Here is a 24,598-nt window from a genome sequence, read left to right as displayed (position 1 = left end):
TATTTCATTTAGCATAATACCCTCTAGGTCCATCTATGTTATTGCAAATAGCAAGATTTCATTCTTTTTTATGGCTGAATAATATTTTGTGTGTGTGTGTGTATACTACACCTTTTTTTTAAAGATTTTATTTATTTATTGACAGAGACAGACACATTGAGAGAGGGATTACAAGTATGGGAGTGGGAGAGGAGGAAGCAAGCTTCCCGCTGAGCAGGGAGCTCGATATGGGGCTTGATCCCAGGGCACATGCTTAACGACTAAGTCACCCAGGAACCCCTGTACTACCACATCTTTGTCCATTCATCTGATGGTGGACACTTAAGTTGTTTTCATATCTTGGTTACTATAAATAATGCTGCAATGAACATGAGGGTGCATAAATCTTTTAAATTAGTATTTTTGGGGCGCCTGGGTGGCTCAGAGGGTTAAAGCCTCTGCCTTGGGCTCGGGTCATGATCCCAGGGTCCTGGGATCGAGCCCCGTATCGGGCTCTCTGGTCAGCAGGGAGCCTGCTTCCTCCTCTCTCTCTGCCTACTTGTGATCTCTCTCTGTCAAATAAATAAATAAAATCTTAAAAAAAAAAATTAGTATTTTTGCTTTCCTTGGATAAATACCCTGAAGTCGAATTGCTGGATCATACGGTAGTTTAATTTTTAATTTTTTAAAAAGATTTTATTTATTTATTTGACAGAGAGAGATCACAAGTAGGCAGAGAGGCAGTCAGAGAGAGAAGAGGAAGCAGGCTCTCCTCAGGCAGAGAGCCCGATGCGGGGCTCCATCCCAGGATCCTGGGATCATGACCTGAGCCAAAGGCAGAGGCTTTAACCCACTGAGCCACCCAAGCGCCCTTATTTTTATTTTTAATTTTTTGAAGAATCTCTATACTGCTTCCCACCAACAGCACATGAAGGGCTTCTTTTCTGCACATCCTCACCAACACTTGTTGTATCTTTTTGAAAATAACCATTCAGACAGGTATGAGGTGGTATTTCACTGTTGTTTTGATTTGCATTTCTCTGATGATTAAATGTAGAGCATCTTTCTGTATCTCTTGGCCACTGGTATGTCTTCCTTGGAAAAATGTCTATTTATATCTTTTGCCCATTGAAAAATGGGATTTGTTTTTATTTTTTGCTATTGAGTTGTATGAGTTCTTTATATATTGTGGATATTAGTCCCTTATCAGATATATCATTCGTAAATGTCCTCTCTCGTTCGGTACATTTCTCTTTCATTTTGTTGATGGCTTCTTTTGCTATGCTGAAGCTTTTAAGTTTGATGTGGTCCCACTTGTTTACATTTTTGCTGTTGTTGGTTTTGCTTTGGGTGTCAGATTGAAAAAATCATCACCAAGACTTCTGTCAAGAAGCTTACTGCCTGGGGTGCCTGGGTAGCTCAGTGGGTTAAAGCCTCTGCCTTTGGCTCAGGTCATGATCCCAGGGTCTTGGGATCGAGCCCCACATTGGGCTCTCTGCTTAGCAGGAAGCCTGCTTCCTCCTCTCTCTCTGCCTGCCTCTCTGCCTACTTGTGATCTCTCTCTGTCAAATAAATAAATAAAATGTTAAAAAAGAAAGAAAGAAAGAAAGAAATCATGGTGAGATGAGAAACTGAAAAAAAAAAAAATATATATATATATATATGAAAAGCTTACTGCCTGTTTTCTTCCAGGATTTTTATGGTTTCAGGTCTTAACATCCATCTTTAGGCCATTTTGAGTTTGTAAATGGTGTAGGATAGTGGTCCATTTTTATTCTTCTGTGTGTGACTGTCTAATTTTCCTAATATCATTTACTGAAGAAACTGTCCTTTCCTCAGTGTATATTCTTGGTTCCTTTGTCTTAAATTAAATGACCATACATATGTGGGTTTATTTCTGGGCTCTCTATTTTGTCCCATTGATCTATGTGTTTATTTTTGTGCCAACAGCACACTAGTTAATTACTAAAGCTTTGCAATATACTTCGAAATCAGGGAGCGTGACACTCCCAGCTTTGTTTTCTCATGATTGGTTTGGCCATTCAGGGTCTTTTATGAATTCATAAAAATTTTAGGACGGTTTGTTCTATTTCTGTGAAAAATGCTTGTACAATTTTGATAGGGATTGCACTGAATCTGTAGCTTGCTTTGGGTAATATGTATGTTTTAACAGTATTAATTCTTCCAATCCACAAATATGGAATATCTTTCCATTTATTTGTGTCTTCTTCAAATTCTTTTTTTTTTTTTTAAAGAGTTTATTTATTTGACAGAAAGAGAGCAAGAGACAGTGAGAGAGGGAACATAAGCGGGGGGAGTGGGAGAGGGAGAAGCAGGCTTCCTGCCAAGCAGGAAGCCTGAAGCCCGATGTGGGGCCTGATCCCAGGTACCTGGGATCATGACCTGAACTGAAGGCAGATGCTTAATGATTGAGCCACTCGGGCACCCCTTTAAATTCTTTCACTAATGTCTTGTAGTTTTCAATATACAGGTCTTTCACCTCCTTGGTTAAATTTATTTCTTGGTATTTTAAATATTTTTGATATAATTATAAATGGAATTATTTTCTTAAATTCTTTTTCTAATAGTTCATTATCAGTGTACAGAAATGCAACGGTTTTTCGTGTATTGATTTTGTATCCTATAACCTTCCTGAATTTGTTTACTAGTTCTAATAGTTTTCTGATGGAATTTTTAGTTTTCTAGAATATGTCATCTGCAAATAGTGATAGTTTCACTTGTTCCTTTACAATATGGATACTTTTTATTTCTTTTTCTTGCTTAATTGCTCTGGCTAAGATTTCCAATACTATGTTGAATAAAACTAGTGAGTGGGCATCCTTGTCTCATTCGTGATTTTAGAAGAAAAACTTTCAGTTATCGCTACTGATTATGATGTTAGCTGCAGGCTTGTCATACATACAGTATATGACTTTATTATGCTGAGGTATGTTTCTTCTATATTGCCTTGCTCAGAGTTTTTGTCATAAATGAGAGTTAAATTTTGTCAAATTTGTAAAAATAATAATCTTTAGGTACTGAGTATGTTAACCCTTTGCCTACAAAATCGGTAGCCAACGTTTTCTCCCAGGCAATTTATTAATTTTAAGTATCATTCATGAAACAAACTTTATTTTTTATTAAAAAAAATATTTTATGCTTAAGTAATCTCTACACCCAACATGGGGCCTCAAATTTACAATTGCGAGATCAAGAGTCACATGCTCGAGTAAGCCAACCTGGCACCTACAAAACTGTATTTCATTTTATTTATAATTATTTATTTTTAAGATTTTATTTGTGTGAGAGAGAGAGAGCTCACAAGCAGGGGGAGCAATAGGCAGAGGGAGAAGCAGTTTCTCTGCTGAGCAAGGAACCCCATGGGACTCAGTCCCAGGACCAGAGCTGAAGGCAGATGCTTAACCAACTGAGCCACCAAGGCAAACTTTATTTTAAATGTACTTGATATGCCATTCTTTTCTTTTATGGCTCCCAGATTCGAGTTTTGTGAAGACTCTACTTCCAGACTCAAATAATATTCTCCTTTATTTTCTTATGGTACTTTCCTAGTGTATGTTTGTGTGCATAACATGTACTTCTTCAATTCATATAAAATATTTTCAATGGACAGTATGAGATAGGGATTTAGTTAATTTTTTTCTATTTTTGTGGCTGTTTGATAGCCAGTTGTTACAATAATTACTCAATAATTACTTACTTGTGATTTCTCTCTGTCAAATAAATAAATGAAATCTTTAAAAAAAAATAAAATTGTTTAAGATTATGTATTTATTTATTTGACAGAGAGATCACAAGTAGGCAGAGAGGCAGGCAGAGAAAGAAGGGGAAGCAGGCTCCCCACCGAGCAGAGAGTCCGATGCAGGGCTCGATCCCAGGACCTTGAGATCATGACCTGAGCCGAAGGCAGAGGCTTTAACCCACTGAGCCACCCAGGTGCCCCTGGAGAGAGACAATCTTAAGCAGGTTCTGTGACCAGTGCAGAGCTGGACACGGGGATAGATTTCACAACCGAGATCATGACCTGAAAGGAAATCAAGAGTCGGATGCCTAACTGACTGAGCTACCCAGGTGCCCCTTAAGCAGGCATTTTAGATGAGACTCAAAGGAGGGGGAGAATTTGGATGTGGGGATATGACAGGAAGTGATTCTAATGATTGGGGCCAAATTCACAGGGACAGCATGAGAAAATAATGGGTGTTCTTTAAGGAATGCTGAGTATGATGGTCCTGGAGCCAGGAAGCACTCAGTTTATAATAACCTCAATAATAATTTAGAGAAAAACAGCAACCTTGAACTTTAGAATATAGCTGAAAGACCTCAGTGGGTTCTTTTAAATTTTTTTGAAATATAAAATTCATTATCCATTCAGAATAGAAACTTTTGGCAAACCTGAAATAAAAGGAAACACCTTAAACCTGATTTGAAAAAACCTACAGCACACATCACACTCTTTGGCAAAAAACTGAAAGCTTTCCCCATAAGTCTAGGAACAAGACAAGAATGCCTGGTGTCATCATCTTTCTTCAACATTTTAGTGGAAGTCTTAGCCAATGTCATACAGCAAGGACAAATAAGACATGAGGATTCGAAAGAAAGAAATATATCACTATGCACAGAGGACATGAATTTGTCATAAAATCTGAAAAAATATGAATCACTAAAATTAGTAAGTGACTTGGTAGACCCGCCAGATAAAAGGATATTTACTAGAAGCAAAAATCAATTGTTTTTTGGGCATCTGGGTGGCCCAGTTGGTTAAGCAGCTGCCTTTGGCTTGGGTCACGATCCCAGAGTTAAGGAATTGAGTCCCACATTGGGCTCCCAGCTCCACGGGAAGTCTGCTTCTCCCTCTCCCCTTCTCCTCACTCATGCTCTCTCTCACTGTCTCTCTCTCTCTCAAATAAATAAAAAAAATCTTAAAAAAAATCAATTGTTTTTATTAGTAGCTACAAATAGAAAATACAATTTTGAGAAGCAAGATAACTTAAAATAGTCAAACACCTAGAAATCTAACAATATATATATATAAGATTTCTATACTATAAGAAATCCATAACCAAAATTAAGGAATACCTAAAAAAAATTTTTTTAAAGACAGATATACTGTATTTGTGGATTGGAAACTTGATATTGTAGAGATGTCAATTCCCCAAAAATAGAGCTATATAGTCATTGCAATCCCAATCAAAACACCAACAGGTATTTTTGTAGAAATACAAGCTAAGTATAAAAATAAAAAAAATAAAAATAAAATAGGATTCAAGAGTACCTATAATCATTTTCACGAAAAGGTGAAATTTAGGGGTGTCTGGGTGGTTCAGTAAGCTAAGCATCTGCCTTCCACTCAGAACATGATTCCGGAATGGGGAGGAGGGGGCAGGTCCTTGCTCAGCGGGGAACCTGCTTCTTCCCTTTTCCCCTCCCCCTACTCATGCTTTCTCTCAAAAAATAAATAAATAAATAAATAAAATCTTAAAAAAAAAAAAAAGGTGAAATATGGCTGATTTGGCATTGGAAGAAGACCATGTAAATATTTAAACATTTCTTCAGTATTTGCTGCTCTTGTACCAGGCACACTGCTGGATATTTTCCAGTTAGCATCCCCTAGAACCTTAGCTCTGGAGATGCTCAGAGAGAGAAAAGGGTCCCACAATCACCAGCCTATAGGAAAAGCTTCATGGTACAGTCTCCTCTTGGGAGATTCAATGGTGGACAGCAGGATTTTAAAGACTCTGACAAATGCAGAAGAGAAGAAAACAGAATGTGTTTAACCCAGGATTTTCCAATCTCATTTGATGATTCAAGCTCTCTTTGAGAAACCCTGGCCTGGAGTGTTTTTTATATGTATCTGCTCTTCCCATATCAGTGAAATAGCCAAGAGTTGATTTTTTCATTGTTCATTTTACAGATGAAGAAATGGAACCTCAGGCAGGTAAAGACTTATATAGGTCACATAGCTACTAATACAGAATCTTCAATGCAAATCTAATTTTTCTTAAAAAAAAAAAAAAATCCATTACTTTTTCCAGGGTGAAACACTACTTTCATACAAAATAGCACTTAAGAAATGGAATAAACCTTTGTGATCTCTTAGAGTAGTAACCTTATAATGTTGATGAGACAATTGGGGCCCAGACAAATTAAGTGCCTTGCCCCAGGTCAAGAGCTTGCAGACTAGCAGGAGGAACAAAAGAATCCATGACTCAGTGACTCCCAATTCAGTGCTCTACTGCCCTATATAATTAGGAGACAAATATGTGTCAATGCAGGGTGAGACCAAATTAACTGCCCAGATTGAGGAGGTGCTCACAGATGCTGAATGAACGATTTACCTGAGAAAAGATGATATTGGAGCTCTGTCAAGCTGTCATGGAATTTTGAAATGAGGGGTTAGGAGCCACTTGACAACTGGGTTATAATATGGTAGAGCACTGAATATTGTCATTTTCAAGAATTTAATCCCTTATTTGTATTTTTATCCCTTTCTCTTGGAAAGTGCCACATGTCACTTTGAAAAATTAAAGGGAATTTAAATTTCTGATCAAAAGCAATTTCACAGCTGGAAACGGGTGCATCCCGGAGTAGCACAGGTTAGGAATCATTTTTCTGAAGTGTGTCAGATCTGAGGAATAGAAGGATAATGCAGTAGGCAGGAACACCTGGCAGAACCTGTAGGGCAGGGAAGGGTGTTCACTGTGGGTACTGCTAAGAGCGGGAGGGAAAACCAAAACACTCCTGAGGAGGGCCTGGGGAGGGCTGGGCTGAAGCTGAAAGTTCTAAGAGCGAAGAAGGGAAAAGCTTATACTTAACAGCAGAGGGAAAAATTAGGGACTTTCGGAGACAAAGAGCCAGCCCCCCAAAAGAGGAGGAGAAGTCAATCGTAAATAACAGGGAAGAGGAAAATAAGCGAATGCAAACATTCCACTGAATTCTGGACATTCTGTGCAGAAACATTTTGGTTGTGGATGGTGACCATTGGGCACAATGGGCGAAACAGATTGCAGAAACATTCAGTCCATTAGTCCATTAGTGGGAGACAGTCCCTTAGGGACAAGGAAAGAGTAACCAGAAACAAAAAAGGAATGTATGTTTTACTCTCCTTTGCTTTATCTTCTCTATGCCAGTGACTCTTGTGGACCTTATGTGGGGAGTTGGGCTAGTGTAGAGCATGATTTAGGGGCTCCTGGGTCCCCTGGGGAAATACCATCATGATCTCAATTTGACTGCACCCCATCCGCCTTCTAAAATATGCAACCTGGTGTCTAGTTAATATAATTTTAATTCACTTGAGAAGTTCTGTTCCTTAATGGCTCCTTAGTACTATCTCACCCCCAACAAAGCAACAGAAGACAATCTTTTACTTTCTCAAAAGTATTACCTACATTAAAAAACTAAAAAGCGGGACGCCTGGGTGGCTCAGTTGGTTGGACGACTGCCTTCGGCTCAGGTCGTGATCCTGGAGTCCCAGGATCGAGTCCTGCATCGGGCTCCCAGCTCCACGGGGAGTCTGCTTCTCTCTCTGACCTTCTCCTCACTCATGCTCTCTCTCACTGTCTCTCTCTCAAATAAATAAATAAAATCTTAAAAAAAAAAAAAAACTAAAAAGCAAAAGACCCCATAAAATCAGGAATTTCTAGACATTAAAATTTCATAAGTAATCATCAATCCATTTGCACTCTCTGAGTTTTTTGAATTAGAACCACTCCCTCCCCCCGGTCAGTAGTCTCTGGTGACAGTTATTAATGCTGCCCATCATGTAATGGGAGGTGGCTCAGAGGTGATACTGGTGCAACAGATGCAAGTTCAAGTATAGAGCAGGCCAACTTCTCAGAATAAGTGCTATCTGCCCACCTTTTCATTTTCAATTTTTATTGCTTTTCTCGGATTATAAAAATAAATGTTCACTGTAGAAAAACTTGGAGCTTTCAAAAATATATAATGCAGGGGCGCCTGGGTGGCTCAGTGGGTAGCCTCTGCCTTTGGCTCAGGTCAGGATCCAGCGTCCTGGGATCGAGTCCCGCAGTGGGCTCTCTGCTCAGCAGGGAGTCTGCTTCCCTTCCTCTCTCTCTGCCTGTCTCTTTGCCTACCTGTGATCTCTGTCTGTCAAATAAATAAATAAAATCTCAAAAAAAAAATATATATATATTGCAGAAAGTGAAAGCAATCCAAAATTCCAACCCTCAGAGTCAAGAGCTTCAACTGTTTCCTCTGACATTTATTTAAATTTCATTAACATTTATTCAAAACAAAATACAACTCTTGTGGTGGTCGTTTTTTTCAAACAGGATCATCACGGTAATGTTTAACCCAGAAACTTACTTTTCTTGCTTAAGATCTGTTCTACTAAAGAGATCCATCACATTGTTGTTAAAAGGTTGTATAGTATTCGTTGGTATGAATGATTCAGTCTAATGAAATTTCCACTAATGGAAGTATGTTTTTACAATTATTTCACTCTGGTGAACTTCTTGCTCACATATCCTAATACATAGGTGAAAGCATTTTTGTGTATGAAATCCTAGAAATGGACTTGCAGGGTCAAAGGGTGCATGTATTAACATTTTTATTAGGCTGTGCTTGAATCTTAAATCTTTAAAATTGCTATGCAGTTTGAAACAGTATCGGCCGGATTCTTTGTTGCAAAGCCTAAAACATCAGCCACTAAGTCTAGTTTTAATTCCTTTTTCAGAAGTCTTTGGAGAGGACAGTTTCCTGTCACAGGCTGCCATGCGACCTCACATGTTTTCTGTCAGAGCTACAACTCTAAAGCACGTCAAAAATATTTGTTATTTTTGAGGAGTGAGCTTTTGGAATTTCTTTTCTTTCTTCTTTTTCTTTCCAGATGACATTAGCTTTAGGTATCTTTTTGGGAGTTTTTAGTAGGCTTAAGTAAAATAGGTAAATTAAGGTAATCTATTACTCATTCTTCCTCCTTTTATTTGCTGGACCAACTATCACATGTTGGTTCTCCTGGGACGACTTCCTAACACAGGTGCAAGAGGCCATTATCTGTCAATTTTCATCATACAGTTACTGTTTCTAGCAGTTTTCCATCTTTTGTCACATTAAACTTAAGTCACCAAGGGTGACCATCTTAAGCAATACTTCCACTTCAAGAGAACGAAGAAGACAGAGTTTCAAGAGTAAGACTGGTCATTGTACCCTCCCGAGCCTTCTACTCTAAAGTGATTTTTTTTTCCCCTCTGGACTCAGATTTTAAATCATCTGTGCTATCCATTAACTTGGCTATGAACTTCCTTTGTTCCTGAAAAGCCATTTCAGTGTTTATATAAATCAAATCACTAACTATATTCTCTCACCTAGATTACATGCTCCACAAGAGGAGGGATTTTGTTTGGTCTACTGATGTTTTCCCAGCATCCAGAACAGTACCTGGCCATAAAAGGTGCTTAATACAGATTTGTGGAATGAAAGATGAATTCTTTGAAGCCAAAAATCTTGTATTTTGCATCTCCATAGTAAATGCCAACTTGCTGATTAAATTAAGGAAGGGATCTTCATTCAGGAATACAATTTAAGATTTTCTTAGAAGCAAAGTGTGGAGTATCCTTTGCCTAAATAATATTCAAGGTTCTTTCCAGTTCTAACTTACTATGAATCTAGCAGTTTTCAAAGAATTAGAATCCAATATAAGAAAATATATATACTACTAAAACTAGAGTGAAAATAATTGCATAAATCTTTGATTTAGAAAGCAGTGCAGTGATTTTTCTAAGCCTTCAGATCATTATAAAGATCAAATGTGAGAAACTATATTTACCATAAATTATATTCTGTAAGTGCCTTTCTAGGGAAAAAACAAAAAATCATGGTATCGAGTTGTTAATTGGGAATGCCTCTATAAGCATAAAAATATGTATTTACTGTTACTGTATAAGTAAGAAGGCAAAAAAAATATTTATGTATAACATCTATATTCTGGACTATACCAACAGTGGTAAGACCCTAATGAGAGATATCTGCCTTCACATCCATGTGAAATGGGCAGTTACTTCAATTTAAAGCCAATAAAAATAAAAGCAGTGAAAAAGATTAAAAAAGAGAATCAGAGGAACAGAAAGATCCATCTAAATTTGGGGCCTATTTCGAATAATATACAACATTTTTGGAAATAAAGGAAGAAAGAGAGAGGAAAAATTTTAGAAAGTCACTTCAGAAAAAGTCCATCTTATAAAACTCATTTTAATTCTAGTGTTTTAGTACTTATTTATGTCAGACCACCTCTTAGTGGATGTTTGGTTTCCTGTGCTGAGCCTTAGAAAAATTGTCTTGTGGTCAGAAAATAGCATATTCTCAAGACAGTTGACTGAAAAGACTGTTTTTTTGGCTTACTATTTTTTACAACCAATTTTACTTTAAAAAGAGTGAATTAATCAGATTTGAGATGAACTTGCACTGGTTGAACTGTAGTGGATATATTCTGTCTGCTTAAAAAAGAAAATGAATCAGCTTGAAAAGGATTTTATATAGAAGCAATTGACACGAAGAATAGGGCCTCAAATGAAAGTCAGTTTTTGATCTGAGAGAGAAAGAAAGAAAGAAAAGAGAAAAAAGAAAATGAAAGAAAAAAAAAGAAAAGAAAAAAGAAGAGAGAGAAAGCTTTACGAATACTTGGGTGGGGGAGGGGCGTTTCATAAAACACAGTGGCTAGAAGAAGGCGTGTGCCCAAGTTAGACTACAGAGCAAAGTCTGAACATCAACAACAGAAGCATTCTTGGGGAAAACTAATGGCCAGGAACACTCTTATGGTTAATTTACTAAAATAAAAAGCTAAACAAGTATTTTTTTCGTTGAGGCTTAGGACATGATAGTACACATGACAGTACACTTGTAATAATGGACTTTCAAGAAAAAGAAATCCTCAAAAAAATTTTCTTAAGAGACAAATTATGGAAAAAACTGTAAACATTAGAACATTTTAACTTAGGTGAGGTAGATGGAAATAGAAAACAAAGTACGAATATGGTAAGGTGTTATTGCTTTCGATCATTAATGTTAGAAAGTGAAAAACTGTAGGATCATACATCTTAAGACGAATGGAAAATGGTTCTAAAAATGTACCAAAAAAAAGAATTTCAGCGATTATGAAATTCCAATTAAATGTGTAAAAATCCCCCCGCCAAAATGTTCAATTAAATATCTAAGTTTGACAGGTTATCACACTTTTATTATTGATATACTTGCAATATTTATAAATATCAGGTTTAAAAATACATGTATTATTTTTAAAAGATGCTTTTGAAGCAATTAAAAAAGCATTCTTTGCCTACTTAAGGGCTCACGGGAAAACTGATGCCATATTCAATACCTATACCAAAACAAATATATTCAAAATTCTAAATTTCATTTTATAGAAATACCATCTGTTAAAGTACAAGGTGCTTTATCTCAGAGACAGGCTTAATTAAGCTCAGCCAGGAATCAGAAAATGTGTTCCGAGTGGAGGCCCAGTTCAACCTGATCATTTCATGAGCACAATAAATCAACCAAAAAGCCCACCTTAAATAGCTAAAGTAGTCATAAAAATAGGCTGATGGTTACTTTACTCCAGCGATAACATAATCCTCGGTCTTATTGTTGTGGAGCAGATGTCATTATGGGTGGGGCTGACGCGCAGAGCAGCTGAAACATTTTTGTACCACCCCCCGCACACTTTCAATGGGATAGAAGGGGCTCCAAAAAGGTAAGGGGAAAGCTCTCAACGATCAATTCCTACTAGAGATAAAGAAGTTTTGATGTGGTCGTGGTACCGGAAAGACCACAATGAGATTTTAAAAATCCCCCATGATTAGCTCCTACCCTGGAAAAGAGATCTTCCCTTTCTCCCCTCCCCTGCCGGCTCCTCCTTGGGACACTTGGCTGAGTCTTTCTTTCTCTCCTTCCCACGCTGAGGTGAGGTTGCACGCCAGCCAGGGACGCCTGTTTTTCTCTTCGCGCGGAGGGAACTCTGCGGGTAGGAGCCCCGGGTGGCAAGAAGGGAGAGGGCGGCGATGTGGGAAGGCAAAGAAAGCTCGCCAGAGACGAGCCGGGCTGGGGTTGGGAAAAGACACGCGGGCCACCGAGGAGCCGGCCGAGGAGGCCCAGGTGACGAGGAAAATCTTCCCGGCTCGGAGCTAGGACCGGACGCTTCCGGCGGGCCACAGTCGCTCTCGGCCTAGCGCGGCTCGCGTTCCGCGCTCCACCCGGGCGGCAGGGTGTTAGAGAGGGTAAACCGCGCCTCGCACTTGCCTGGGACCGGGTGACCAATAACTGGTAATAGTCTTTGCTCGGCGCTGGGCCTTGTCCTACAATTTCGAACAGAGTCTCCGGCAGCCACGACGCCATCTTGGGACGCCACCGCCGTCGCTAAGACAACCAGGAAGGGGCGGGGCTTGATTGGGGTCATGGGGCCAAAGCCCTAGTTTAAATCGAACCCCGCTTTTGAGCTAGCTGGGGGTTTCTGCCTTGGGGTGGTCGACCTCTCTCCCAAGAGTCAGAGGGAACTCTGGTCCGTGAAATTTCAAACCTCAGGTCCCTGGTGACCCGAAAGGGAATTAGTTCCTGCTACCATGGAGGGGAGGGGGTGACCCCGGCGGAGGGATACCAAGCACAGGCCCACATTCCCCTTCCTGGTCCCTCGAAGGGATCGGGAGGAGATCTTCGGCCGCTGGGAGAGTCGCTCCGGGCGGTGGGGGAGGGAGGGGCGATGTGATGGGCCGCGAGTAGGCAGCGGGGCCTTTCCCGCGGACGAGCTCGTCAGCTTAAGCCGACGGGCAAAATAGTTCCCGGAGGGTGTTGGAACGGGCGGGGAGGGAGGCGGCGCGGGCGGAGGCGCACGCCGGCCGCGGTGCTGCGGCTCAGCTGATAATTGAAGGGACCCGAGGAGCCGCCGCCGCCGCCGCCGCCGCCGGGGGGGGGTGGGGGGAGCGAGTGGAAGTTACTGCCGCGCCACCGAGTCCGGACCGGAGACTTTGGGGCCCAACTAGGTAATTGGGGCTCAGTTCCGAGCGGCCGGGCCAGGCTTGGGGGAGGGGGTTGTGCCGAGGGGTTGGGGGGGCGGCAAGGGGGGGTGGGGAGGAGCTGGAACAGAAAGTCCCAGGAAGCCCGGTTGTGTCATCGCCGCGATTCGGCCCCCGCTCGGCCTGCTCCCGGCGGCAGCGGCGGAGCCGCGGAAGGACCGGGCCGGGGGTTGACGGGCGAGGCGCTCGAGGGAGACCGGGGCCGGGCGGGAGCGGGGGGGGGGGTTCACTGGGTCCCCCCTCTGGCCCCCCGCGATGAGGAGGGCCCTTCACGGAACCGGGGTAAGGCGTGCGGGTCTTGGGGAGCCCGGTGGGGGCCGGGGGGGCCGGAAGTGGGCTTTGGAGCTTGGAGGGCGTCTAGGAAGCGAGAAAGTGGGGGGCCGGAAGTGCAGGTGGGGGGTGTGAAGACGGCAAGGGTTCCCCGGAAATGGGACGGTGGGCCCGGAAACCGGGAGAGGGGAGGCTCCAGGACTGGGGACGGCCCGGAAATGGAAACTAGGGAGCAGCTCGAGTGACAACAGTTGTGGGAAGCGAGGGTCAGAGGAGGGAGAGGCCGGAGTGACTTTAGACCGCAGTAAGGGGTTTCCTGCCAAGGGGGGAGGGTTGTGGGCGGGCGAGGCCGGAGACAGGGGTCTGCGCTGGGCAGTTTCTTTAGCCGTGGGAAGTTGAGATTGAGGATGACGAAGAGACGGGCGTGCAGGGGGGCTGGAAAAGAGGCCGAGAAACTTGACTGAGAGGAGCAGAGCATGCTTCTGAATAGATCAGAGTGGAAATCGGGGGTGGGGGTCCAGGACTTGGGAGGGAGGTGGACCAGTTGTCACTCCAATCGTATTAGCATTCAAAGCGAGTCAGGCGATTAATTTATTTATATGTGGATTACATAAAACCTATTATATCGTTTGTCCATTCAGTTCACCCTCTCCTCCATCCTCCTCCATGGTGAGTGGGTTTCTAGTTCAGAAACAAGTTAAGGGGAGTTCAAATAACGAAGCCTGGAAAAATCCCAAATCCTGTCCTTCGTGGCGTTTCCTTCCTTAGAGTAACAGGAATCCTTAATTTGCTACAGGGAAAAGAATTAATAAAGATTTAAAAACACATGCAAATCGGGAGGAAATAACTTAACACATTTGAACTACTGGGGGGACCTTGTGTGGTAAGGAGGAACGGAAGGGGCTGCTCCTAAACCCTTAAGACACGTTCGTTTGTCTTTGATAACGCCGTTTTACTTTGGGGACGTTTAGCTTAAGCGTCGTGTCTGGCGGTGGGTAGAGTTTAATTGCTTCGTTAGTTAATTGAAGGAGGGACTGTGTCAGTGAGTAAACGTTCGTGTGTGAGGGGTTCAGGGGTATGTTTCTTAGTGCAGTGAATGTGTTCTGAGTGGACGTCTAACTGCTGCCCTGCTGTCTTCCTTTCCTAGTCGGCCTTTCCCGGATCTTGCCTGGGCTGCCAGATCACCCGATCCCCGGGCTTTACTCCGTTTTGTAGGCCCTTTAGTGCTGTGTTCAACTTTCTTTTCCTCTCCAGTTTCTCTGTAGATATTTCTGGCATTTCATTTTTTAAAGACCCAGAAAGTTGAGGCTGAGGATCTCCTCTCTAAAAGCAAAACAAAACAAAAAATACAGGGTAGAAAGTTGAAAGAGCTATTGAGTGGGGCAAAAAACCGAAGCTTGGAACAAAGGTCCTAGTTGTTGGGGAAAAAGGCAAGAGGCCTATATATGAGGCCTGTGTGTGGTGTGTTTGTGTGTCGCATTTACTCGGGGGTGGAGGGGGTGGGGGGGCGGTTAAGGTTGAGGAATGGCATCATCAGGTTAGAGACAGTTGCATGCAGATAGTTTTATTAAGGTTTATTTTCATTATGCAAAGAGATCAATACTAAGTGAATTTTGAAGTAAATTTTAAAGTAAATTTCTTTTGAAACAGCCCTGCTCCATTTTCAGGCCCAGAAACATTAATGAATTAGTGTGGCTTTTACACATCATTGTGAGATTGTTTGGAGAGTTTTTATTTCATTTATTTTACACTTAAGAGAGCATATTAACATTGTTGGAGTTTGTGGGCTTTGTCTACATCTGCTTTTCTATGAATGTGCCAGTATCTATAAGGATTTAAGAATTGCCATGTAATTAATGTAGAATATAAAGTTTTTAGAGAGTTTGAGGGATTTGTAAGTCTGCTGAGCTCACGGTTATTGTTTAGTTTGTGTCAGTGAACAGGCCTTTTGTTTCAGTTTTTCATTTCCTTTCTAAAAGTTTTAGAATTTGGCAGTTAGAGTTCCAGAAGCTGCTAAGCTAAAATAATTTTTTTTTTAAATTAAGGGGATGCTAAGCCAGTATAAAATCCGTGTTTTCACCGAGCAAAGTAAATTTGAATATTTACCTTTCCATTCTAACTTTTAAGATTACTGTATTTATGTTATCTAGATAAGATTTTATGATCCTATTTAAGCACATCATTCCAGCAAAGAGGCAAACAATGGGTTGGGAATTCACACAGTGCCAGTTAGTAGCTGTGTGACCTTGAGCTATTCACTTAACCTATCTGGTCTCCAGTATTTTTTTTTTTAAGTACTTGTTTTTTTGTTTTTTGCCTTTTTTTTTTTTTTTTTCCATTAGAGAGTTCCAGCATGAAAAGGGGGGAGGATCAGAAGGAGAAGTAGATTGCTCCGCAGAGTAGGGAGCCTCTATGCAGGGTTCCGTCCCAGGACCTCAGGATCAAGACCTGACACTTAACTGAAGGCTGACTGAGCCACCCAGGTGCCCCTGGTCTCCAGTTATTTTATTTGTGAAATAGGAATGGGTAACCACTGTTTTACCTCACTGGGTGATTTTTGAGACCCAGTGGATATAATGGTTGTGACAAACTACAAACTGCTAAATAAGTATAATACATTATCAATAGTTTTAGAAAATTATGTTAGCTATTTTGAGGTCACTGAAAACAGAGCTTCTCAGCAGTGGTAGTGATGGGGGGGTGACCTTGATGTGAGGTAGGTTGCAGATATGAAGTTACAGCAACTTATATTTTGAAACTATTAAATCGGTAGTGGAACTTGGGCCGAATTTCTGTTTTTTATTATTATTTTTTGCATCAGCATGGTAGATATTTTTTCACTATACCTCCTACTGAATAAATACGTTAATCATACTTAGAGATTTTCTTTACATTTTATTGTTGATAACATGTACCTGTTCTGGTCTGTGGCTCTTATGAAATTGACTTTCCACCATTAAGAGAAAATATTGCCAAATCTTGATCTGTTTTCTTTACAGGGTTTAGGGGGATTTTTAAAAAATTATTATTTTTTTCTTTTAAGTGGGTGGGTGAGGATCTTTCTGAGCAAATAGGATACCACCAGTTGCCCCTTTATTTTTCCATTTGCTGAGGTAACTTCAGACTCAAGTTGAAAAAGCAACCTGTTTGTTGCTTTTCCTCTTCACTCACATTCTTTCTACTGCCAGTAACATGCACTTTTCCTTTATTTAAACCATTTCGGTTCACTTCAACTGGCCCCTTCATATCACTTCCTCAAAAATTTATACCCCATGACCTTTATTTTTTATTTCTTGGTTATCTAAATAAGCTCCATTTTGGGATTAGAGTGCTAAATTTGTTGACATGTGTTGCATTTGTTTCCTCGACTGGATTATAGGCTTCTTGAAGTCAAGGATTATTTTGTATCATCCCTGTGTTTTTCATGAAGGTACACACGTATGCCTAATCGAAAATAATACCCATTTTTCCTTCCCACTCCAAACCAGTAATGTTAGCCCAGTCTTGCTGACTATGCAACCAGTCTTCCCACTTGGAAAGTTTCTTAGCCTCAACAGATTCCTTAGGATGCTATTTGGTTTTGTGATCACAGCCTCTTGTATTTCTGACTGCTGTGCCATCGAGTGCCTGGAAAGGGTGAAAGAGTAAGAAAGAAGTTGATATTATACAATAAATAGAATCTGTAGATTGTTACATAATCCTGCTTGTAGTTCTTAACATGTAATGTTAGTCTTACATTTGTCTGTTTGCTTTTAGTGCATTTGTATAGTTGATACTGATTTCTAAGGCCTAAACCTCTAGCAGTTCTCTGTAATCGCTACCTGGTCTGCTACGTGGCTCGAACACACAGTAGGTGCTCATTGTTACAGTAAATAGATAAATATACTGATGCTGAACCAGTCTCTTGATTTTAAAGTAAAATTTAACTTGGCCAGTGTCCTGGATTTTTTAACAGTATAGTTCTTTAAATCGAATACCCTAATTTACTGATTTTAGGTTATGGGCAAGAAAGTTGTTTCCTAGGCTGAGATAAGTCTCTTAAGAGTACTTTGAGGCCTTTCAGATTTTCGTTGTGATTGTCACAGTTTCATTAAATTGGGTAGGCCAGAAGAAAAAGGAGCTTGTCCATTATTCAGACATACCTGTTTCATCTTGAGCACGCAGAAGCTTTTGGTAAACTTCTGCAGCTCTACTTGGAGTGGGGGAAAAAAATCTGCTTGCCACTCTGTCCTTTCATTAGAGAACAGCATTCATTGTTCATGCAAACACCTGATTTGAAGGTTGAAGACTTGGGTAGTTGTCTTGACTGCCTTTTCTGTCTTTGTGACCTTGGGCGAATAGTTGAACCTTTGTGAGTTTTAAGTGCCTAATCCGAAGTGTGGTTTTTGCCACCTAACCTAGGTTTGTCATTTGTATGCTAGACACTGTATTTAGGAGATTAGGCTATGTAAATTGGAACACCCGGCCCTTCCTCACTGGTTCATTGCAGCATTGACCGTTGCCTCATTTGTTAACATCCTTCTACCTAGAATATACTTCTGTTATATGTAGACGTGAAAGGCTTGGAGGATAGATAGTGTTCCTTAATTGATGTTCCTTAATTGAAGTCTGTCTTCCCCCCCTTTTTAAAAAAGATTTATTTATTTATTTATTTGACAGAGAGAGAGAGAGAGAGAGAGAGAGATCACAAGTAGACAGAGAGGCAGGCAGAGAGAGAGAGAGAGAAAGAAGCAGGCTCCCCGCTAAGCAGAGAGTCTGATGCGGGACTCGATCCCAGGACCCTGAGATCATGACCTGAGCCGAAGGCAGCGGCCCAACCCACTGAGCCACCCAGGCGCCCTGTCTTCCCCTTTTTTAAAGTCCCTTTAGCAGTGTCTGGCCTGCATTAAGGAATCTGAATGTTTATTAAAGGAACAAGTTTTGTGAGAATAAAATACTGCTGTAAGTGAAAATAATTTGTAACAGTTATATGTCTTCTTTTGACAAACTTTTTGAATCCTAGTTGATGCTAAAAATTTTGTGTTTTCTTTTTAATCTTTTGGATATTTTTTAGGACCACGAGTTACTTTAAGTCCCGTATAAAAAAAAATGAGGACAGGGGCGCCTGGGTGGCTCAGTGGGGTTAAAGCCTCTGCCTTCGGCTCAGGTCATGATCTCAGGGTCCTGGGATTGAGCCCCGCATCGGGCTCTCTGCTCAGCGGGGAGCCTGCTTCCTCCTCTCTCTCTCTCTGCCTGCCTCTCTGCCTACTTGTGATCTGTCTGTCAAATAAATAAATAAAATCTTTAAAAAAAAAAAAGTGAGGACAAGCCATTTCATAGTCTTTAATCATCCTTTATTTACATATAATAGTTGATCATTTAAATTCTACACTGAGGCCCTAAATATATTTTGATACGATGCGATGCATGTATTTGTTAAGTATGCAGTTGAGTTTTATACAGCATTTTTGTTTAGTTTCTTTGTTTCTTTTTTAGAAAGGATATATTTATTTCTGTAAATAAAATGTTATTACCCATATGTGGATTTTGAAGACTATTTATAAGCTGAAGTGTCTATCAGCAATTCTTTAAGACTTAAAGTTACAGAATTTCAATGTGTATTTTAATCAACTTGTTGGCTGTCATAACCAATGAGTTCTACCCTGACTTCAAAACTCCTACTCATTCCACCCCGTGGGCAGCATTCTGAATAAATAGATGTACCTTGTGCTGTATCTTCTTGAGGTCAAATTAACTCAGTTTGAAGTCCTTATACTGGTAAACATCTGTGATGCCCTGGAAACCCAAAATGAGTTTTTACAGATAACTGCCAGTCTGAAATTCACTGTTGAGTTGTAATTTAAGCTGCTTTGTGTCCTTAGAGAGCAGGTTCATGGAGATCATATGGAGGGCTTCTCTCCCCCCACCCCCGCTTTTTTTTTAGTCTTTCTGAAAACCTAGTGCTTGTAGTTGCCTTACATTGTAAATAGTAAATACCTGAACGTGCTGTAATGTCTGCTGTTTCCCAGTATGTTGTAATCTTTTCTGTTTTTGCACCCTTGGCTGTGTGCAGTCCAGTTGAGCTGCTTGGTCCTCTCTGAACACACTCCAGGAACTTCAGCTTCCTTGCTTGGACTTTGATTAGTCGGCCTGGATCGACACCTTTCCTCATCTTGCGTCTCTTGTAGCTACAGATACACACTTCACTTTTTTCTAGAACCTCCTGTAAGAGTTTTACTCCTCACTTCTTCCTTCCATGACATCTTAGTAGTTTTAGTTAACTGCTTTCACCATCTGTCTTACATAATTAGTCGCTTACTTCTTCTTAACTAGATCTTTGGCTTCTTGGAGATAAAGCTCTCATTTCTTCCATTGCCACGGTGGCTGGCACAAGGCTCCTGACCAGCATTGTACATGGCGGTGACAGTTTATTTTGGTGACACATTGAGGAACTATATTGTGAAATAATAGTAGCACCATTTGCCATAGTTTCTGTCAGCTTGCTTATTTTCATTTCTCAGGGTTTGGTAGCTGAGTGTAGGATGCTAGAATATAAATTTTTCAGAATTAGGCTCATGAACATCCCCTTTGAGGGATTGTTAAGGTGCTACACTATTTTACTAACTTTGTTACCTTAGGTTTAGCATTTGGGGATTATGTTTACTACAAGGTAAAAACATATTTATCAGTGCATATTTCTCTAGTACTTACTGTGTGCCAGGTCTCTGCTGAAAGGAATACAGAAGGTTCTTGTCCTGAGTTCCATGGTTTCATTTAGTTGAAAATCACTTACCTTGTTGAACTTACGTGATAACTACATGTGGTATGGTGTTTAGCATAGAGAAGTATCCTGTAGCTATGGTAAATGCAGGTTTTCTACATTTAGAAAACCTGATAGAAGAATCTCAAGAAACTGATAAATTAGGGCATGAAATTTGGCTTTACTGAATAAACTGTTGGAAGTGCCTTCATTGTGCAAATATTTCCTCAGCAACTAATGCATGTGCATTTCTGGTTTCATACCCTCTTGAAAAATGCTGAGGAGAAATAGATTTATAAAATGAGATTTCTTAAGTTGAAGAGATGTGGTACTTTACTGTAGATGAGTTCAAACTATGACAGTAGAACACAACATTGAACATTGTGCATATTGTTAAGTATAAAGTTGAGTTTTACACAGTGGGTACTCAGAAGCTTAGAGAGAGGTTCCTAGGTTGAAGTTGACTAGGTTGAGGAGGACTTCATGGAGAGACTTCAAGTCTCTGGACTTGAACTGGCCTCATTTGTTTGGGTAGAGAGAAGGATGGGGAGCTTAAAAAGGTGTAATTGAGGTGAGGGTCTAATGGTCCCATAAACTGGCCCTTTGGAGTAGAGGGTCCACATCTGTGAAATAGGAAATCAGGCTGAGAAGATTGAGGTTTTCAGATGGGAGAAATTAAGAAATTAGTTTTAACAAATAGACATGCTGAGTTTAGTGTTGGTCCGTGAATAAGTGGTGACAGCATAAAAAAGGGGAGAGAAATAATTTTTTTTAATTTATTTATTTATTTATTTTTATTTATTTGACAGAGAGAGATCACAAGTAGACAGAGAGGCAGGCAGAGAGAGAGAGAGGGAAACAGGCTCCCCACCAAGCAGAGAGCCCGACGCGGGACTCGATCCCAGGACCCTGAGATCATGACCCGAGCCGAAGGCAGCGGCTTAACCCACTGAGCCACCCAGGCGCCCCAGGCGCCCCGGGGACAGAAATAATTTGATTTGTAAATGATCTACAAAGAAAAAGTGCTTTCAGATCTTTTATAGATCTGATCTTTTATGAAATGGCTTCCATTTGTGGGACTGTAAGGGGTTACTGTGGTAAGTTTTGGGGGGAAAGAAGTAGAGGTAAAATATCTCGTTAAGTTTCCGTACTTAGTAGTTGGAATACTTCTGTTAAATAAGCAGGAGCTGTCTGAATGACTCCCACTGCTCCTCGGTTCAGTCATAGTGTTCTTCCCCTTTAGTGGAAGCTGGCAGTCATTTTGTCTTAACACACTCCTCTATTGTTTATTCAGTTTTGTTTTTGTTTTTAATTCAGAGTACTGTTGGAAAATTAGTATATAATTTTTTGTGAATTCCTCAGTAATGTCAGCCCTCTTTATAAGGGAAACTTCTGCTAAGCACCTAGTACAGTAAAATAACAAAATGTTTTAAGAATAGTAAATTGTGGCTTAAGTATTACATAATTTTTTTTTAAGATTTTATTTATTTATTTGACAGAGATCACAAGCAGGCAGAGAGGCAGGCAGAGAGAGAGGAGGAAGCAGGCTCCCTGCTGAGCAGAGAGCCCGACGCGGGGCTCGATCCCAGGACCCTGAGATCATGACCTGAGCCGAAGGCAGTGGCTTAACCCACTGAGCCACCCAGGCGCCCCTACATAATTTTTTTTTAAAAGATTTTATTTATTATTTGTGAGAGACAATGAGTGAGAGCACGAGTGGGGTGGGGGTCAGAGAGAGGCTCCCCGCGGAGCTCAATCCCAGGACCCTGGGATTGTGACCTGAGCAAAAGGCGGACACTTACCCAGCTGAGCCACCCAGGCACCCCTACATACTTTAAAAAAAAAAAAGATTCAGTTATTAATTTTGAGAGAGCTCAAGAGTGCAGAATCTCCGGAAGATTCTGGATCCCCAAGAGTGGGGAGTGGCTCCCCACTCCCCACAAGTGGGGCTTGGTTCCACAACCCCAAGATCATTATCAGAGCTGAAGTCGGTTGCTTAACCAACTGAGCCACCCAGGCGTTCCAGTATTTATATATACTTTTAAAAAGTGCAAGTTAATATTACCCATTTTTTGTTGGTGGTGGTTGGTTGTTTTCTGAGGGGGGGGGGGCGGGGGCAGGGGCGGGCAGAGGGAGAGGGGGAATGAGAATTTCAAGCAGGATCCTTGCAGAGCATGGAGCCTGATGTGGGGAACATGACCTGAGCCAAAATCAAGAGTTGGACACTTAACCGAGTCACCCAGGTGCCCCAATATTGCCTGTTTAATCAAGTTAAATATCTTAGTACTTTTATAAAAGTACACAAAACAGGATTTCAAAATTAGGAAATGAGGTTAGCTGGTGGCTAAAGGGTAACTAAAGATACAAAGAATAATGCTTTATTCATGTGTCTGGTAGCAGTCATATTTAGTTTTCTTACAGCAGCTTTTCTAGAGTATTCCTATAGACTTTGCTGATTGCAGTTTGAATTCATTTTATTCTTAAGTAGAAACAGAGATGTTAGCAGTTAGTGCAAGATTGCTGGTTGTGAGGAAGGCTTAACAGGTGACTTAACACCTGTTAAAGCTGTATAGCACAAAATCTGTGAGGGTTCGTGGACTTTGGAATAAAAACGTTTGTGAAGGCTGTGTATTTTGCTACTACAAGAGACGAATGTCCTTTATTTTATTTTGTTTTTTAAAAGATTTTATTTATTTGACAGACAAAGAGGAAGAGAGAGAGGGAGAGAAGCAGGCTCCCTGCTAAGCAGAGAGCCTGATGTGGGACTCCATTCCAGGACCCTGGGATCATGACCTGAGCTGAAGGCAAATGCTTAACCAACTGAGTCACCCAGGCACCCCGACCAGACTGTCTTTTATTCAAGGCATTGGTGCAGCTTCCTAATTTTTCCTTTATTAAACCATGTTTCCTTGTCTTGTGTCCACCACCTAGGGAGAGTGGCCTAGTCTCAGTAGGGAATTAGACTTAAAGTCTACCTCACTCTGTCCCAGACCCACAAGCATTTCTGCCTTTCTCCCAGCAGATGGCAACAATTAGGCTGATTTTTTAAGAGATTTCAGTACTTCTTAGCTTTGTGATCAGACTAGTTTCCTAATTATTTCTCAACTGTCATTAGGAACTTCACTGTTAATTTACACATCTTGACCTCTAAATACTTTTCTTAGGAAACTAGACTGTTAATTGCAGAGTTCATTCTTTTTTTATTTTACTCTTCACCCGCTCTTTTGAAAAGTTTGCCCTTCCAGTTGCTGCTGTGAGGTAAGACTTGGGGAATTTCAGCCTTTGGTGTGGCACTGTAAGATAATCTGCTTCTGCCTCTTTGAACCATCTAGTATTACTTTTCAGCTGCCTGTATATTAGGCCAGGCCTTTTATTCTCCAGGTACCTTCTCATTACACTATTCTGAAGGGAGTTACCGAAGAGATAGTTAACCATCATTTGGGATCATCGTTGTGGCACTGGTTTTAAGTGATACGCAATTTATAGTTCTTGAATTAGCTAAGGAATCAGAAAACTCAGTGTTTGCTGGAATAGCAGCATTTTCTTTTCTGTTGGCTGGACCTTCAACTTATGCATTTACTTCCATTCAGTCTGTGTTCTTTCTTGTTACTAAAAAAGAAAAATAAGATTCATAATGCACAATTAACTTTTCAGAGTTTACTATATTTAGAGATACTTAGAACTTTTTATGAGATGCCTGCTGAGTTTATTTAAATTTTTAATACGATAGTAAAGGATTTGGGAAGTTTTCATATTAAGAGTTTTAAAGTTAGGAATGGCTTAATCTGTGGTTCTCTTAAGGAGCATATAGTCAGAGACTTAGTAAAACAATGGTTCTAAAAAATCATTCTGGAATGATGTCTGTTTTATGGTCCGGTATTAGAGTCACAGTCCACTGGAAGGAATTAGGCTGGTTTCAGCAACTGCCGCATTTATGTTTTAGAGGTGTTGCTTGAACTACATTAGTAATACTCAGACCTAGAAAAATGCTCCTGTAAGATGTCGGTGCTCTCAGCGTAAGTAGTCTGAAGTTAGCAGTGGACGTAGAATTTGTATATAAATAATAAGCAAATGGTATGTATTATTATAGATCTTCTTGAATACTTAAAGTCCTAAATCAAGATTTGGGATAAGGAAGAGTCGTAAGATGTCCTTGGCCTTGAGTTTATAGTCTCATTAGGGAAGGAGATAAAGTTGGAAACAAAAGTAACCATAAAAACTCTTAAACTGAGTTTAAGACATTATTCAGATGTCTTACCAGGTGACTAGGAACAGAGTTGTTAGGAACAGAGAATTACTCAGTTATTTCTCAGTATAGTTGTCTTCATCCATGTATACTTGATCACATTTAATTGCATATTCAGTTCCTTGTTATCTTTCTGATGTGGCTGTCACTGTGAATATGTGTGATATAATCTAACAGTGCTGTAGACCAGGCTAGTGGTGTGGGAGATGAATGGGATAAGAATAATAAGAAAAGGTTCTTTGAATAATGGCAACAGCAATCAACCTCTCTTGAATCCTTCCCTTGGGCTCACTGGTATATAGGTTAGTCTCCACGGGAGGAGGG

General features: G+C 40.6%; 2 protein-coding genes across 23 annotated transcripts in view; one reads left to right on the top strand and one right to left on the bottom strand.

Moving 5' to 3' along the window:
- FBXO36 (F-box protein 36) overlaps positions 1 to 12,604 on the bottom strand; it is a 90,538-nt gene extending 77,934 nt beyond the window's left edge. The window contains exon 1 of the mRNA XM_047721242.1: positions 12,250 to 12,604. Within this exon, the coding sequence (XP_047577198.1) occupies positions 12,250 to 12,345 (96 nt within the window). The 5' untranslated portion in view covers positions 12,346 to 12,604. The remainder of the gene's footprint in view (positions 1 to 12,249) is intronic.
- The window catches only part of TRIP12 (thyroid hormone receptor interactor 12), a 146,706-nt gene continuing 133,792 nt past the window's right edge, over positions 11,685 to 24,598 (top strand). For 7 of the 22 annotated variants that reach the window (XM_047721235.1, XM_047721229.1, XM_047721227.1 and 4 more), the window contains exon 1: positions 12,671 to 12,986. The gene's annotated coding sequence lies outside the window, so the exon portion shown is untranslated. Of the gene's footprint in view, positions 11,705 to 11,898; positions 11,975 to 12,669; positions 12,987 to 13,145; positions 13,302 to 13,571; positions 13,594 to 24,598 lie in introns of those variants that run through there. The other 15 variants (XM_047721239.1, XM_047721236.1, XM_047721234.1 and 12 more) reach the window with 8 other exon arrangements.

Source organism: Lutra lutra, chromosome 3 (assembly GCF_902655055.1).
Source record: "Lutra lutra chromosome 3, mLutLut1.2, whole genome shotgun sequence".
Lineage (NCBI taxonomy): Eukaryota > Metazoa > Chordata > Mammalia > Carnivora > Mustelidae > Lutra > Lutra lutra.
The sequence above is the reverse complement of the archived record's forward strand: the minus strand, read 5'-3'. Positions and strand labels throughout refer to the sequence as shown.